At 39.3% G+C, this 17,055-nt stretch overlaps 2 protein-coding genes across 2 annotated transcripts; both read left to right on the top strand.

Annotated features, from left to right (window-relative positions):
- Positions 1 to 533: 533 nt before the first annotated feature.
- Positions 534 to 2,697, top strand: LOC113105484 (macrophage mannose receptor 1-like). Its single transcript, XM_026266568.1, has 3 exons — positions 534 to 570; positions 663 to 890; positions 2,326 to 2,697. The coding sequence occupies exons 1-3, from the start codon at positions 534 to 536 to the stop codon at positions 2,694 to 2,696; spliced, it is 636 nt and encodes a 211-aa protein (XP_026122353.1). The 3' UTR covers position 2,697.
- Positions 2,698 to 7,736: 5,039 nt separating this feature from the next.
- Positions 7,737 to 15,051, top strand: LOC113105436 (C-type mannose receptor 2-like). The gene is made up of 5 exons (XM_026266503.1): positions 7,737 to 8,039; positions 11,461 to 11,499; positions 11,592 to 11,960; positions 13,520 to 13,861; positions 14,025 to 15,051. The coding sequence occupies exons 2-5, from the start codon at positions 11,463 to 11,465 to the stop codon at positions 14,393 to 14,395; spliced, it is 1,119 nt and encodes a 372-aa protein (XP_026122288.1). The 5' UTR covers positions 7,737 to 8,039; positions 11,461 to 11,462; the 3' UTR covers positions 14,396 to 15,051.
- The last annotated feature ends 2,004 nt before the right edge of the window (positions 15,052 to 17,055 follow it).

The raw sequence follows: 17,055 nt of genomic DNA on the forward strand, positions 1-17,055 counted from the left end.
ACAGTGTATAGACTCCTAAACATTTACTGACTAAGGGTGTGCCAGCTGATGAACCAGTGGATAATAGAATAACTGTATTCATTGCATGAAAACACTTAAGTTAGCCTAAATGAACACTGGGTCTATTACAACTTCAGAATTATATTCGTATAGACTGAGATGTAAAGAACTGTGACTGACTGACACAGATGTCAGTATGCAAATTAGGGGAAAGAAGTGGGAAAATACACAAATATAGAGGAAGTAAAACATGAAATAGGGGTTTTTAAGAGTAGTAAACAAATAATGTAATGCTAAATGAGTGACGAGAGCAGATATAATAATCATCTGTTTGAAGCTGCAGACAGAAACATCAGACTCAGGACAGAAACACATGACCTCTAAATTAAGAATTACTCAGAATTTATTTTTAAATAGAATTAGACTTGTTAGTTTAATAATCGTAAATGCTTTTTTTATAATTACATGTTCATGTTCCTAGATTTTAATATTCAATGCATTGTGTGTTTTTCAAGTAGTTTTCATCTTCAGAAATGGGCCAGACTCTGTATTTCATTCTTCTTCTCATTGGTGAGTGTGTTTGTGGTTTTATTCATGATTTCTAGTTTCATTAGGTTTGATCCTGTTATGAAAAGCATTAAAGCAGCGTCTCTCTTTCACAGCTCTCTGCTCCGTATCTGAATGTGTTCAGCGTCAGTATCACTTTATAAATGAGAAGAAGACCTGGACTGAAGCTCAGAGATACTGCAGAGAGAATTACACAGATCTGGCCACCGCTGAAAACATGAACGACACGAACGAGCTGAAGAAGAGTGTGAATGATTCAAGTGTTCAGAAAATCTGGATTGGGCTTCAGAAGACAGGTCGTGATGAATGGCACTGGTCTTCAGGTGAACCTGCGCTCTATCTGAACTGGGGACATAAACAACCAAATCTTGGTGCAGAAGAATGCGTTATTATGTCAAATGGACAATGGCATGATGTGATATGTAGCACGTCCCTAATTTTTCTTTGCAATTCCTCCAATAACAGTAAGTGCATCTCCCTACAATGGCAACACACATTAATGTATAAAAAGAAGCACAGAGTTTTTGACCCTGCTCCTGGACTCCACTGCTCTGTGAAGTTTCTCTCCAACCTGCTTCAGCTTGTGATTATCAGCTGATCCTGAAGAGCTTGATTTGCTGGTTCTGGTGTGTTTGATTAGGGTTGGAGTGAAACTCTGCAGGACTGTAGCTCTCCAGAACAGATGTTGGCCACTGCTGTACACCGTTCTGACACAATACTAATCGCTTCTACATTTTAATGTGGTCATACATATAAACAAGCTGAAGTCAGTTTCTGTAGAGACAAACTAATGTTGGCCTGGAGAGAGAGAGAATAATTCATAATTTCTTTATAAATTTAACAATTATTTAATTGATAAATGTAATAGGCATATAGCAGGGGTCAACAGGGATGTCTGGCGTAGGAAATCAACATAACCCTTTATTCAAATATTTTGTAAACTGTGTTAAATATTTTGCAACCTTATATATATATATATATATATATATATATATATATATATATATATATATATATAAAAAAATTACAATTAAATTCATGCATTTAGCAGACGCTTTTATCCAAAACGACTTGCAGTGCATTCAAGCTATTAATTTTTACATATCATGTGTTCCCGGGGAATCAAACCCCCAACCTTGCGCTTGCTTGCTTGCTAGCAGAGTGCTCTACCAGTTGAGCTACAGGAACACACATATATAATTTTGAAAAATATAAAACAAGTAGATGTTTCAAAACAAATGCAAATTTGTGATCACTAGCTTCAGAGTCTGTGATAAACCACCTGAACACTGTGAGCTGTGAGATACATTCAGCTTTCAGTATCTCAACACAAAAATGATGTGTTTCTGATGATAACCATGAAGCATCTTAAGAATAATGAACAAACTGATTGATGAATCTATTTTCATCTGTTTTTCTTAAAGCAGACACAGAACTTGTCTTTGTCAATCAGGCGATGAACTGGAGAGACGCTCAGAGTTACTGCAGACAGAATCACACTGATCTGGTCAGTGTGAGGAACCAGAATGTGAATCAACAGGTTAAACAGTTCATTAGTGACAGATATTTATCAGGATGATGGATCTGGATCGGTCTGTTCAGAGACTCACTAAACACACACACTCCATCATCACCTCCAGATCTCTTAAAGTTCACTCTACATGTCTGACATGACAAATTCATCCCCAGTGTTTGTTCTGCATGTTGTTTTTGATCAGTCTCTCTCTAGTTTCTGCTTGTGCTTGGTTTTATCTGCAGATCCTGAACTGATTGTGATCAGAGAGAATGTGACGTGGTCTGAAGCTCTGAGATACTGCAGACAGAATCATGTGGATCTGGTCTCGGTTCATTCAGAAGAGATGCAGCGTCGTGTGATGAACGTGGTTAAACGTGCGTCTACTGCGGAGGTGTGGTTGGGTTTACGTCACTCCTGCACTGTGGGCATCTGGTTCTGGGTGAGTGAAGATACCGTGTGCTATCAGAACTGGGCTCCAGGGAACGGCACATCAGAGGAGGACTGTGAACACACAGTGAGATCTGGAGCAGTTCAGTCTGGAGGAGATCAGCGCTGGATCAGTCTTCCTGAGACTCACAAACTCAACTTCATCTGCACAACTTATGAAGAGTGAAGAACATGTGATGCTTGTATGTTTATTTCGTTTATCTTCCTCTTTCCAGGTGTGAAGGTTAAATTTGTGTACTATTTTTCTACAGATAATGTTATACATAGTTAATGCAATCTTTCAGTAATATATTACTGAGCTGTGAAGTGTAGATGGTCTGTATTTCTCCAGGTGGATCAGTGTAGGTGGTGTTTGGTTAAGGGCTTAGAGTTAGAACTGCTGTTTTTAATGTGTTTGCTTTTACAAACTCTTTCAAAATGTACTTTTGTGTTTTATTCAGTAACGGCAGAATTTTGAGACATTCATCTGCCAGTTTAATTTTATTAGGGGTCTCAGCATAATTATTTCAGGGATATTGTTAGAAAGAAAGAGGTAAAGGTAGGGTATACAATATCTTGTGTTTGGCTCCATGAACTCAGGATCGAAGCTTGATCTGACAGATGATGATCACTATCATGGTACTAACAAAGTCTAGTTGGATTAGTTTGGTTTTCTCAAAACAAATCCCATAACTGTACATTTGTTCAACTCCCATCATGGTTATGGGCCTGGTGTCTGAAAACTCGTCCACATCTGTTGTAATCTTACTTTTAGGGCAGAATCAAAAACACAAAAAGGTTTTGTTGGTGTCTGAACCCCTAAATATTAAAAAAACAATATACATGTATGACTTAATACTTCATGGTTAAGTTCAAATATCTGTTTCAGGGATTGACACAGAAACACTTTGTTGTTCATTGATGTCATGAGTGGGCAGCAACGGAAAACACAAATGAGGAGAGATAAGATAAAGTTAGCATTTAAACACAGACCAGGATGTCAATATCTTATTGTTGAATGATCCTTGAATACTGGCAGCTTTCATATAACTCTAATAGCATTTTCTGTACTCTAAACATTCAGACATTCATGCATTGTAAGGAGGGTGTAAAAGACTTACCTAGTTGTCTAATCTTATTCACTTCAACACAAATACAGTGCACTGAAAACACCAGATGATTTCCATGTATGGCACCATTTTGGTCACTTTTGTAATCAAGCCTTTGGAAGGATATTCCGGACATTTTTTAAATGGAATTGTAGATTGTACTTTTCATATGTGGATACAAAATTGTGACATAATCCAAACGCAAATTTAAAATGAAAAAGCAAAGTCAATTTGCAACTGTATTTAAATGACAATATTTATTACCAATAGGGCTGCACAATATTGGAAAAAAATATTGCAATATATATATTTTTTTTCTGTGATATATTTTGTGATGTGTATAAATTCAGGAATATTACTCTTGAATCCATTGATGCCAGAACAATTACCAGAGACACACTACTGCAACACTGTATACACTGTAATCAGTGAGTAAAATTTGAGAAATGTAAATAACATCAAGTAAAAAAACATCAAGAAGGACAAAATAGTGAAATAAAGCAACTGAAGTTATCAACCTGGTACAACAAATAAATATTTAATTCTAAGAACAATTGCCTTGAATGTGCAGCAAAAGACAACTTGCAAAAAAGTAGATCTGTAGGTCCAGTGCAGAGGTTGTGGAACATGCAGGCTCACATGATCAGCATGACCACCACATCCAGCCTGGTGTTTTGCAGATCTCTCATTCTCCTCCATTTGCATTTGATCCTGCCAAAAGATTACAGTACATGAAGTCAGCTCACACACCAGGAAACAGGAGATAGGCTCTGAATTATGGGCAGTTACTTACCTGCCAAAAGCTTGTTCCACCACAGCATGTCCTTTGCAGATCTGTGTGTTCCCCTGCTGATCCTGGGTGGTCAGGGCACCATTGTCCCACTTTGGTGTGATAATAAATGGGTATTTGCGACTAGAATGAGCAAACTGATACACCAATTTCAGGACTAATCAGGACCTTTCTGTCAAGACTGAAGCTGTGCACAGAGCCTATACAGGGGGTAGTGCAAAATAATTAGTTTATTCTAGAAGACTGACATTGGTAGAAGAGGAGAAAGACAGACCAATACAATTGTGGGTTTAAGCTAAATGTTCTTATCTGGCCTATACAGAGGGTACTGAAAATTACAAACTTGTATACACATAGCATCAGTCTTCTCCAAGATGCTACAAAATACTCACCTCCCCATCTTTTCTGCCCATCTTGCGAAGAAGGTGGATTTCCTGAGGATCCTGGAGTCATGTACCCTGCCTGAATATCAGAAGTGGTTAATTGCTGCGTATGCTAAGCCCTTTACGGAATGTGCTTGTGGTATATTGGTGCATGACAGTTACAGAATTCAATAAAAAATTACCCGGTGCTCCTACAAAGATGTTCCGAAACCTCCCTTTTCCATCCACAATACCCTGGAGGACTACAGAAAAGTAGCCTTTTCTATTGAGGCAGTCCCCTCCTCTGACAGGTGGCCACTGTATTTGTATGTGGCATCCATGTATGACACCTGCAATACACAATAACAATGCACCGTTTATGACAGATATACAGTTTGACTAGTGGTCTTTTTTGATTGACTATATATTAATTGTATATATTAAAGGGATAGTTCACCCAAAAATGAAAATTATGTCATTAATATCTCACCCTCATGTCGTTCCAAACCAGTGAGACCATTCATATTCAGAACACAGTTTAAGATATTTTAGATTTAGTCCGAGAGCTCTCAGTCCCTCCATTGAAACTGTGTGTACGGTATACTGTCCATGTCCAGAAAGGTAAGAAAAACATCATCATTGTAGTCCATGTGACATCAGAGGGTCAGTTAGAATTTTTTGAAGCATTGAAAATACATTTTGGTCCAAAAATAGCAAAAACGACGACTTTATTCAGCATTGTCTTCTCTTCCGTGTCTGTTGTGAGAGAGAGTTCATATCAAAACAGTCTGGATATCCAGTTCGCGAACGAATCATTCAGTTCACCAAATCGAACTGAATCGTTTTAAACAGTTCGCATCTCTAATACGCATTACTCCACAAATGTCACATGGACCTCTGATGTCACATGGACTACTTTGATGATGTTTTTCTTACCTTTCTGGACATGGACAGTATACCGTACACAGCTTCAATGGAGGGACAGAAAGCTCTCGGACTAAGTCTAAAATATCTTAAACTGTGTTCTGAATATAAACGGAGGTTTTACGGGTTTGAAACGACATGAGGGTAAGTTATTAATTACATAAATTTGCTATCTGGGTGAACTAACCCTTTAAGTTCAGCTGCTTTATATTTTGGGGAAAAATTGCATGATTGGAACGGTGACTCTATTGAAGGAAATAAATAATTAAATCAAATTAGCACTGTTAAAAAATAAGAAATAAACTGTTGACTAATTGATGCTAATTAGAAAAAATTAATAAACAGTTTAACCAAACTTATTTTACCTGGAAGAAATACAATTCTGACATTTTTGTGTGTAAAGTCTGTCAGAAATATCTCTACTGTGTACCTGATGGCAGCTGTCACACACTGTCGCTAGGCAACAGGAGCGGTAGGCGGGAACAGCTAGTGATATAAAGAGGAAATCTTCATAGACCATAATCTCATTTAACAACAGTCACTTTCACCTTCGTGGACTTTGAAGGCTGCAGCCTCTGAATTGGGACGCAGTTACAGTGTAACTTTCCTGTTTTTGCAATAAAACGGATATATTAGACTGAATGAAATGTAAATAAATACAATAACACTCACTGTTTATCCCAATGTTTCACATCAGAGATGCAAATATTGTCCAGGCTGAATGTCTAAATTTGGTCTGGACATAAACAAATGAATGAGGATGTGTTTATATGCAAACATAAGCATCTTTTATCTGAGATCTAAGTCGTGCCTGCAAAATTAGCAGAAAGAACTATATTCCAAACACTGTGGGCACAAGCTACTCTCCTAAAGACTTCAAGGACACCAAAGTGCACCTTTACAAACACAAAGGAAACAGACAGATGTGTTATAACCACCAAGGAATCTCAGGAAAAATCCTTGCAAGAATCCTCCTGAACGTCTCACTGTGCACTTAGAGCAGGGTTTACTCACTAAGAGTCAGTGTGACCTCAGGAGACAACGAGTAACAGTAAACATGATATCTGCTGTAACGGATATGCAGGTCATCGATTCAAGGTGTCTGAACTAATGAATCTAAAACAATGCAAACCCAACGCTTGTAGATTTTGAATTCAGGCATATAAACCCAACTCTTTCTAAATCAAATGCCTGGCCTGGCGCCAGCCTGGCTGGATTTAAATTATTTACGACACTGGACGAGACATTCCAAAGTCACGTGAGCAGCCTCAAAGGAGAAACGACCACATTCTTAAACATACACACACACACACACAAACTTTTCTTTAAACTCTTTATGTAAGTCCTTAATGATATGTATTTTGAATATGTTTGTGCCTTGCATAAAATGGTTAATCCTTGTTATGCGAGGATTATAATTTGCTGACTTGTAAATTGGAAATGTTTGTCCTAATTTTAATGTTCTCAAATAGAATCATGAGTTGTAACCCTACCCCTGACCAGCTCATAAAACTTTATGATCCCACTGGGAAACAGGACAGGAAAAACCAGCCCACTGGCACCTTCTCTCAATGTATTCTAAACTGGTACCTTTTCTCAATGTATTCTAATGTATTAAGTATTGCTTTTTGGTGCATTAGATGTTTTCCATAATAAAAAATTGGAGTATCCACAATTTTATTGTGTGTTAATCTTTAAATGCGTGTAATTCTGCATATGAATGTAACGTCGTGTTTTATCAGTTATATATGTACTTTTCGGTGTCTTTGGAATTGTCATGGTGTGACCCAACTATCCACCTATATGCAAGGTGTGTAAAATGTATTAATCTGGAATTACGAACTTGCTGGAATATCACTGCTGAAATCTTATAAGCCAGAACTTATAAGAGTGGGTGTTTCCCAAGAGACAAAGGAACATTTTCCCGCTTCAGATCACGGACGTTCATTGGTTGTTCACGCGAACAGAGGCGTGAACCATTCGAGCTATAAGAGCTGACCCAGGAAGTTCCTCCCCCTCTTCTGCTCTCTTCGTCTTCTTTGGCGCTTTGACCCCGCTCGTCCTTCTTCGCGGCCTTGGTCCGCTCTCCTATTGTCTGGTCCCTCTCAGCACGGCGGCTGAGAGAACAGCTGTTCTCATGGCTCCTTCGGGAGCTTTCATCTCCGTTATTTTTGTTTCTTTTCCTTACTAAGTTTATTCACCTATTCGCCTCTCCACACGAGGAAGACGAATTCTGAAACATCGCTTTGTTGGACCTTTCATATATCGCGAGATTCCGCAGCAGCCCCGGAAGACACGAAAGGACAAAGAACCACGCTCACGCTGTTCACACGCACGCTGGTCTGGTGAGTCTCAAAAGACCACGCTCACACGCATGCTGGACCCATGCAAATATCATTCTCTATGGATATTCAAATGCTGCTTAAAGTTTGTCTATCACCTTTTCAAGGTGTTTTGATCTCTCACCTCTCTCAATCATTCTCTCTCTCTCTCTCTCTCAATTTCAATTTCAATTTAGGTGAGCTTTATTGGCATGACAAAAACTGTACATTTGTATTGCCAAAGCAGTGGCAGCTGGGCTGCTTACAAATAGTGCACATATGTATTTACAGAAAGAAAAAGAATAATAGTAATAATAAAATATATAAAAAGTATTAACCATGTAGTGCAAAGTGAATTAGTGTATGTGAATGTATAAGTTAGAAATAAAATAAAATAGAATATGGTATATAGAATCTCTCTCTCTCTCTCTCTCTTTCTCTCTCTCTCCCTCATTTGGATTCCGTTATATCTTGTACAAAGTTTACTGTCTGTATTGTCGTACGCGTATTTACTCTGTGTGATTTGTAGTTTGATATATTATTAGTTCAAATATAAAACAAAACAATATATATTCATGATTGCCTCTAAACCGCTCACATTACGAGTCAATGAAATGTCTGATCTTTAGCTACAAGCTCTTTACTGTTTATTAACAAAATTTCATAATGATAGGACAATATTTTCATGTCCAGAGAATATTTTTTCCTTGAATTATAAGAATTGATAACTTTATTGAAAATTGATAAATTAATCTTACGGCCGTTTGCTGGACAAACCACTGTTTGAGTTGCAGTAATTTACAGTAAGATATATCACTATATATATATATATATATATATATATATATATATATATATATATATATATATATATATATATATATATATATTAATCATATTCCTTATTAATTATTCAAATTCCCTATATATCATTTGAGTTAATAATTATGTACAACCCAGTGCGGCCACACTGCTGCCCAACAACCTCAAGACAAGTGCCAGGAAACACTGACCTTAACACTGCAATCATAGACTCAACCAAGGCATTCAGTACCGTAAGTTGTGAGGGGCTTTTGAAGATCATGAGTAAGTTTGGTTGCCCTGAAAGATTCATTTGCATAACATGCCAATTCCACAAGAGCATTGTGTGCTTGATGATGGAGATCTAGCTTTCACAGTTACAAATGAAGAGAAGCAAAGCTGTGTGTTTGCCCCCACAAAGCTGCAAAAAGACAATAAAAAAAACAAAGTTGAAAAACAATTCAACACCAGCGATGCAAGAAGCATGTGGCAGGGCATCAACAACATCACAGACTTTAAAGGGAATGAACCAGCTTCTGTGAACATCACCGCCTCTCTACCGGATGGGCTAAATAACTTTTATGCTCGTTTCGAGACTCACAACACCATCCACACAGAGAGCGCTCCCACGGCTGCTGCAGAAGGTGTGAGTGCACTCTCTGTCTCTGTCGGGGATGTAAGCCGATCCTTCCGACGGGTAAATATCTGTAAGGTTGTGGGTCCCGATGGCATCCTAAGCCTTAATGCTCAGAGCATCCACAGTCCAACTAGCCGGTGTTTTCACAGACATTTTCAACTTCTCCCTCTGTCTGTCTGTGGTTCCCTCATGCTTCAAAAAACATTCTCACTCCCAGCTCGTCAGATATTTACACTTCGTCAGGACCCCTCTGCATCACTTTCTGATACACAGGATACACCTCTAGGTCATTTTTTGATGTGCAGGTTCTCCATTAGATTAGATAAAAATCATTGGCATCAACATGCCGATGTGAAAGGCACTGGGAATTTTATTGTCATGACTAACTTTCGTAATATATATTGTGTAATAATATTGCCATCATTGCATATATGTTTAAGTGTAATTTTTCATGTAAATAGTCTTAACGGTTTTATTTACGTCATTTTTTGCAAATACTTGTGACTGCACTTTTATTTTCCTGTCTTACTTTATATTGTTCAGAAGTTACAGGTTTAGGGTAAAGCAGGGGTTTTATTCCAGTCAAAGTATAAATTTGTAGATATATTATTATTATTAATTTTAAATACATGCAAACCATTAAACTAAGACAAACAACTGGAAAGAATTGAGGACCCTGCATGTCAAAAAGTGATGCTAAAAGGATACCCCTGCCCTGAGCATTGAAAATGATGCTAAAGGTGTATGTTGAGCGTCAAATCGTGATGTCAAAGGATCCTGACCAAGTGTCAATGAGTTAGGAGTGATAATGTGTTGTGTAAGCAGGTTCTACAGTAAACTTTTGTTTATTACAACTTCAAGGCACTGGACCTATTGAGACACATTTACAATCAAAATTTTCTGCAATAAAACAAAACAAACAAACTAATGAATAAGACTGACATGTAATCAAATGTGACTAAAATAATACACTCATTGTTTATGCTTCAGTTTCAAGTCAGTGATGTAAATACTGTCCATCCTGAACATCCAAATGGGCTGTGGACATAAACAAATGAATGAGGATGTGTTTATATGCAAACATATTCATGTTTCATAAACAAGAAAAAAAATAAAAATAAACGGCAGGAGTAGGAAACAAAACTATTAGAATTTTGAGATGAAATCTAAATCTTTGCATTCCATTCAATCACAGTCTAGTATCTAGATTGAGTATCTAGACAGAGAACATCAGACACATTTCTTCTGAAACAGAAGCAGATGATGGTATTTTATTCTGGATGATGAGAGTCTTTTCTAACATTATAAATGGACGTCAGGGTAATAAATACACAATATGAGCAGATTAATGGAGACTGGTCTCTGTTGCTCATGTCTGCTGTGTCTCATCTTCACCAGCAGAGGCCTCGGCTCTGAAGAGGAAAATGAAGCACAAGAATCTCTCTTTCCTCTTCATCTTGTCTTTTTTATTATTATTTCTAAAACTCTTCTCACAATAATCACAAGTATTCTGTCATCTCACACAATGGTGCCTCAAACTGAGGTTTTAAGCATTAAAATGATAATTAAATAATGTTAATAAGTATGTAATTCTGTTTAATAACCTTCATTTTCATATTGACTGATACTGACTGACGTAAGTCAGATGTAAGTATGGAAATTAATGGAAAAATATATACACAAATATAGAGGAAGTGAATATGAAATAGGGTTTTTAGACTAGTAAACAAATAATGTGACGCTAAATGAGTGACGAGAGCAGATCTAATAATCATTACACAGTTTGAAGCTGAGGACAGAAACATCAGACTCAGGACAGAAACACAACCTCTAAAGTAAGAATAACTCATGAGTTCATTCTTTAACTAGAATTAGATTTTGAGAAGTTAATATTATCTGACTTGTGAATCCTGTCATGCCGCTAAGATTTTTTTTTTTTTCATAATGTTTTACTCTAAAATGAAAATGAGTGTTTTAGATTTTTTTAATGCATTTTTTCATCTTCAGAAATGGGCCAGACTCTGTATTTCATTCTTCTTCTCATTGGTGAGTGTGTTTGTGGTTTTATTCATGATTTCTAGTTTCATTAGGTTTGATCCTGTTATGAAAAGCATTAAAGCAGCGTCTCTCTTTCACAGCTCTCTGCTCCGTATCTGAATGTGTTCAGCGTCAGTATCACTTTATAAATGAGAACAAGACCTGGACTGAAGCTCAGAGATACTGCAGAGAGAAATACACAGATCTGGCCACCGCTGACAACATGAACGACACGAACGAGCTGAAGAAGAGTGTGAATGACGGAAGTGTTAAGAAAATCTGGATTGGGCTGCAGAAGACGGGTCGTGATGAATGGCACTGGTCTTCAGGTGAACCTGCGCTCTATCTGAACTGGGCTACTGGACAACCAAATCTTGGTGCAGAAGAATGTGTTATGATGACAGATGGACAGTGGCATGATGAAAGATGTAGCACGTCCCTAACTTTTATTTGCAATTCCTCCAATAACAGTAAGTGCATCTCCCTACAATGGCAACACACATTAATGTATAAAAAGAAGCACAGAGTTTTTGACCCTGCTCCTGGACTCCACTGCTCTGTGAAGTTTCTCTCCAACCTGCTTCAGCTTGTGATTATCAGCTGATCCTGAAGAGCTTGATTTGCTGGTTCTGGTGTGTTTGATTAGGGTTGGAGTGAAACTCTGCAGGACTGTGGCTCTCCAGAACAGATGTTGTCCACTGCTGTACACCGTTCTGACACAATACTAATCGCTTCTACATTTTAATGTTGTCATACATATAAACAAGCTGAAGTCAGTTTCTGTAGAGACAAACTAATGTCGGCCTGGAGAGAGAGAGAATAATTCATAATTTCTTTATACATTTAATAATTATTTAATTGATAAATGTAATAGGCATATAGCAGGGGTCAACAGGGATGTCTGGTGTAGGAAATCAACATAACCCTTTATTCAAATATTATTTAAACTGTGTTAAATATTTTGCAACCTTATATATATGTCAATAATGGTTTTATATTTTGAAAAATATAAAACAATATAATTTTAATGGTTTAATCAAACATGTAGGGTCATTAATAACTAATAGCACCTCCGGTCATCAGTTTTGGACACTACTGAATGGAATTCTGACTCTTCTTGATGTTTACGAACAAAACTCTTGTTCAGTTCTTGTCCCATTGATGTAATTTCATTGTGTTCAATGAAACACAATGAACAACTTTTACCCATATTACAATATTTTGTTTTGGAGATTTTTATTATCAGAAATTAGTATTTTTAAGTAGATGTTTCAAAACAAATACAAATTTGTGATCACTAGGCCGGCGACACACTGGATGCATGGCGTCTCAGCCGCATGGCGTGTCGGTTTTTAATTCGACTCCCATGTTAACAGGTTAGAGCTTACAGACCGCCTGTGTCAGTCGCGCGGAAAACGCGTGCGTGCTAGAAATAGATCCGACGCCTATTTTTACCGCGACATGCGTGCGTGTTGGAAGCGTTTCCAGGCAAAATATAATAGGAAAATGTGTTTTATATGTCATTTTGTACACAAATACATATGAATTTATGATATTTTGATATTTAAAAGTCTGTAGGTTGACATAACTTCAGATATAAATGTAATTTAAAAAATAAATAAATAATTATTGATTCTCAAATATTGCACCTGTCAAACATAATCTATTTCGCCGTCAATACTTTGGACGGTGTCCTTTATCAGTAGGCGTAGGTGTAGGTGTGTAAAAAAAATGATATTGTTGTCATGAAGACAAGAGCCTGGTCTGTCAACGGTCTCCCTCTACAGCAGCAGCGCGCCATCGCTTCAGACACGCGGCGCTCACGCCACGCAGCCAGTGTGTCACCGGCCTTAGCATCAGAGTCTGTGATAAACACCTGAACACCGTGAGCTGTTCGATACATGCAGCTTTCAGGATCTCAACACAAAATCAAGTCTTTAAATGATGTGTTTCTGATGATAACCATGAAGCACTTAAGAATAATGAACAAACTGATTGATGAATCTGTTTTCATCTGTTTTTCTTAAAGCAAACACAGAACTTGTCTTTGTCGATCTGAAGAAGAGTTGGAGAGACGCTCAGAGTTACTGCAGACAGAATCACATTGATCTGGTCAGTGTGAGGAACCAGAACGAGAATCAACAGGTTCAGCAGTTCATTAGTGACAGACAGTTATCAGGATCACCAATCTGGATCGGTCTGTTCAGAGACTCATGGCAGTGGTCAGATCAGAGTAACTCTTCATTCAGAGACTGGGACACTGGTGAACCTGATAATAATGGAAGAAATGAAAACTGTGCAGCTCTTAATGCTCAGAGAAAATGGTTTGACGTCTCTTGCACCAATCGATATCCTTTTGTGTGTTATGAAGGTGAGTAGATCTTCACTAAACACACACACTCCATCATCACCTCCAGATCTCTTAAAGTTCACTCTACATGTCTGACATGACAAATTCATCCCCAGTGTTTGTTCTGCATGTTGTTTTTGATCAGTCTCTCTCTAGTTTCTGCTTGTGCTTGGTTTATCTACAGATCCTGAACTGATTGTGATCAGAGAGAATGTGACGTGGTCTGAAGCTCTGAGATACTGCAGACAGAATCATGTGGATCTGGTCTCGGTTCATTCAGAAGAGATGCAGCGTCGTGTGATGAACGTGGTTAAACATGCGTCTACTGCGGAGGTGTGGTTGGGTTTACGTCACTCTCACATTTTGGGCATCTGGTACTGGGTGAGTGGAGATACCATGTGCTATCAGAACTGGGCTCCAGGGAACGGCACATCAGAGGAGGACTGTGAACACACAGTGAGATCTGGAGCAGTTCAGTCTGGAGGAGATCACCGCTGGATCAGTCGTCTTGAGTCTCACAAACTCAACTTCATCTGCAGCAGATATTCAGAGTGAGAGGAAACACAGAACTTTCACGTGAGATATAAAATGCCTGTGCTGCTTTAACTTCATTAATCACTTTGTAAAGCAATACTTGTACATATAATATTTTCTAACTCAGCAGGCAGGCACACCTGAAGGTTAAAGGCAGAAACTCTTTCAACATTTCTTCAAAAAAAAAAATAATAATAATAAAAAAATATATACACATACTCATATACCCATTATTAGGTATACCTGTTTTCTTTCTATTTTATTATGAGATAATTCAGGATTTATAGTTTCTTATTTGTTTTTCAATGATCTCTGTTGGTGTGGATACTTCTTTTTCTCTGATACTAGTTATTATGTGCTTTAGCTAATTTGAATATTGTTTATCCTTTAAGCAGGGATGGTTGGGAGTAAAATATTTACAATACGTTTGTGCTAAATATAAAATTAAAACATAAATGTCAACAACAGCAGCTCAGATAAACTCATGTAAAACCAGCAATATAATCTTATTTATCTATTTTAAATGATCATTTAATTACATCATAGAACAAAAATGGTTTAAAAGCTATTTATTCTTCAATAAAAAAAAAAAAAAATTGAGGCATAGTGTAACTGTAATGATGACTGACTCGACATGGGATCCATTTGCAAGCTTTTATTAGAACACTCGTAGTCGTACAGGCGAAGGGTCAGGATCAGCAAACACAGTATAGTAGAGATATCAGAATCGTAGTCAATACCAAGCAGTGGGTCGGGGTAACCAGCAAGTATCACAGTCCGTATTACAATCTGGGTTCAAAGGTAGGCAGCAAAGGTTCTAGGATCGATAATCAGCAAGGGTTGGCAACTGGGATAGCAAGACAGGGTATAACGCTCAGAAATGTTAGCCGTGGCAGAAACAAGACTTCGCAATGAGGTGACGCCAAGGTCTGGCTTATATGGCAGTCTCTGATATGGAACACCTGGCCGGTGATCAGTCCAAGGTGCGGGGCTGTTGGGTAATGTAGTGCGTATCAGTGTAAGTGAGTGTTTGGATGCCTGTAGGTGTCAGTATTCGGGCGATGGTGCCCTCTGCTGGCCTCTGGAGGGACTCACGGGGTTCGTATTCGTGACAGAGCCCCCTCCCTGCGAACGCCTCCTGGCGTGAGGTGGAGGGCGACGTCGGGGTCTTCCTCGAGGTCGAGGGGCCGGTTTCTCTGGATGTTCTCTATGGAAATCCGTGGTTAAGTTGGGGTCAAGAATGTCCTCGGCATTGACCCAGGAATGTTCCTCTGGACCGTACCCCTCCCAGTCAACCAAGTATTGGAGAACTCGTCCCCGACGTCTTGAATCAAGCAGCTCTCGCACCTGATAGGTCTCCTCGCTCTCCACCTGAACCGGTTGGGGACTCTGCTCACGGGACCTCCCCTCACCCTCCTCCTCAGGGGCAGCAGCGGGCTTGAGCAGTGACATGTGGAAAGTGGGAGAAATACGATATGTGTCAGGCAAAGCAAGGCGGAATGACACAGGAGTGATTTGTTGTGTGATTTTGAATGGACCCACGTACCTAGGACTTAGCTTTCGGCATGGCAATCTCATCCGAAGGTCTCTGGTGGACAGCCAGACCCATTGACCCGGTTGGTAAGTGTGTCCAGGGCGTCGACGACGGTCGGCCTGTTCCTTCAGGCGCCGTACAGCTTGTTGAAGATGTACATGGGCCTGATTCCATGTGTCCTCGCTTCGTTGAAGCCAATCAGTAACAGCGGGAACATTGGTGGGTTCACCTGACCAGGGGAACATGGGTGGTTGGTACCCTAGAACGCATTTGAAGGGGGTGATTCCAGTGGAAGGCTTGATCAGGGAATTCTGAGCATATTCGGCCCATAGGAGAAAACGAGACCAGTCCTCTTGATGGGAGCTGCAGTAGGAGCGGAGGAACCGAGTGAGCTCCTGGTTGAGGCGTTCCACTTGACCATTGGCTTCGGGGTGATAGCCAGACGTGAGACTTACGTTGACCCCTAGGGCTTGAAAGAAATCCTTCCATAAACGAGAGGTGAACTGAGGACCTCTATCCGAAACGATGTCGTCAGGTATGCCGTAAAACCTGAACACCCAATTACACAGGAGTTCGGCGGTCTGAAGAGCAGTAGGGAGTTTGGGTAGAGGTATGAGGCGACAAGCCTTGGAGAATCGATCGATGATTGTGAGTATGACCGTGTTACCCTGGGATAGGGGTAAATCTGTGATGAAGTCTATGGCAAGGTGTGACCAGGGTCGTTGAGGGATAGGAAGAGGTTGAAGGAGTCCAGCTGGCAGTTGACGAGGGGTTTTGTGCATGTTACACGTCTGACAGTTCTGAATGAATTTAATGGTGTCGGGGTTAATGGTCTCCCACCAGAAGCGGTTCTTGAGGAGATGGAGTGTGGCTGTGATGCCGGGGTGACCGGAGGCAGGAAGACAGTGAATATGACTCAGGACCTGATCACGGTGAGGGGCAGGTACGTAGGTTTTATCCGGTGGACAGGCGGCTGGTGGTGCTTCTTGTGAATTGTGTTGTTCAATAAGAGTCATGATATCCCACTGGATGGGAGCAACCACCACATGGAAGGGCAATATGCGTTCGGGGACTGAGATGGAAGGGTCGTCATCATGGATACGTGACAAAGCATCGGCTTTAGTATTCTTGGAACCTGGGCGATAAG

The sequence above is a fragment of the Carassius auratus genome, chromosome 7 (assembly GCF_003368295.1).
Source record: "Carassius auratus strain Wakin chromosome 7, ASM336829v1, whole genome shotgun sequence".
In the NCBI taxonomy this organism is placed as follows: Eukaryota; Metazoa; Chordata; class Actinopteri; order Cypriniformes; family Cyprinidae; genus Carassius; species Carassius auratus.

Bases quoted from the DNA above. Each gene is read 5' to 3' on its own strand.
- LOC113105484 (XM_026266568.1), top strand. From the start codon at position 534: ATGGGCCAGACTCTGTATTTCATTCTTCTTCTCATTG. The intron at 571-662 runs GTGAGTGTGTTT...TCTCTTTCACAG, and splicing joins TTTCATTCTTCTTCTCATTG to CTCTCTGCTCCGTATCTGAA. The intron at 891-2,325 runs GTGAACCTGCGC...TTTTATCTGCAG, and splicing joins TGAATGGCACTGGTCTTCAG to ATCCTGAACTGATTGTGATC.
- LOC113105436 (XM_026266503.1), top strand. From the start codon at position 11,463: ATGGGCCAGACTCTGTATTTCATTCTTCTTCTCATTG. The intron at 11,500-11,591 runs GTGAGTGTGTTT...TCTCTTTCACAG, and splicing joins TTTCATTCTTCTTCTCATTG to CTCTCTGCTCCGTATCTGAA. The intron at 13,862-14,024 runs GTGAGTAGATCT...GTTTATCTACAG, and splicing joins TCCTTTTGTGTGTTATGAAG to ATCCTGAACTGATTGTGATC.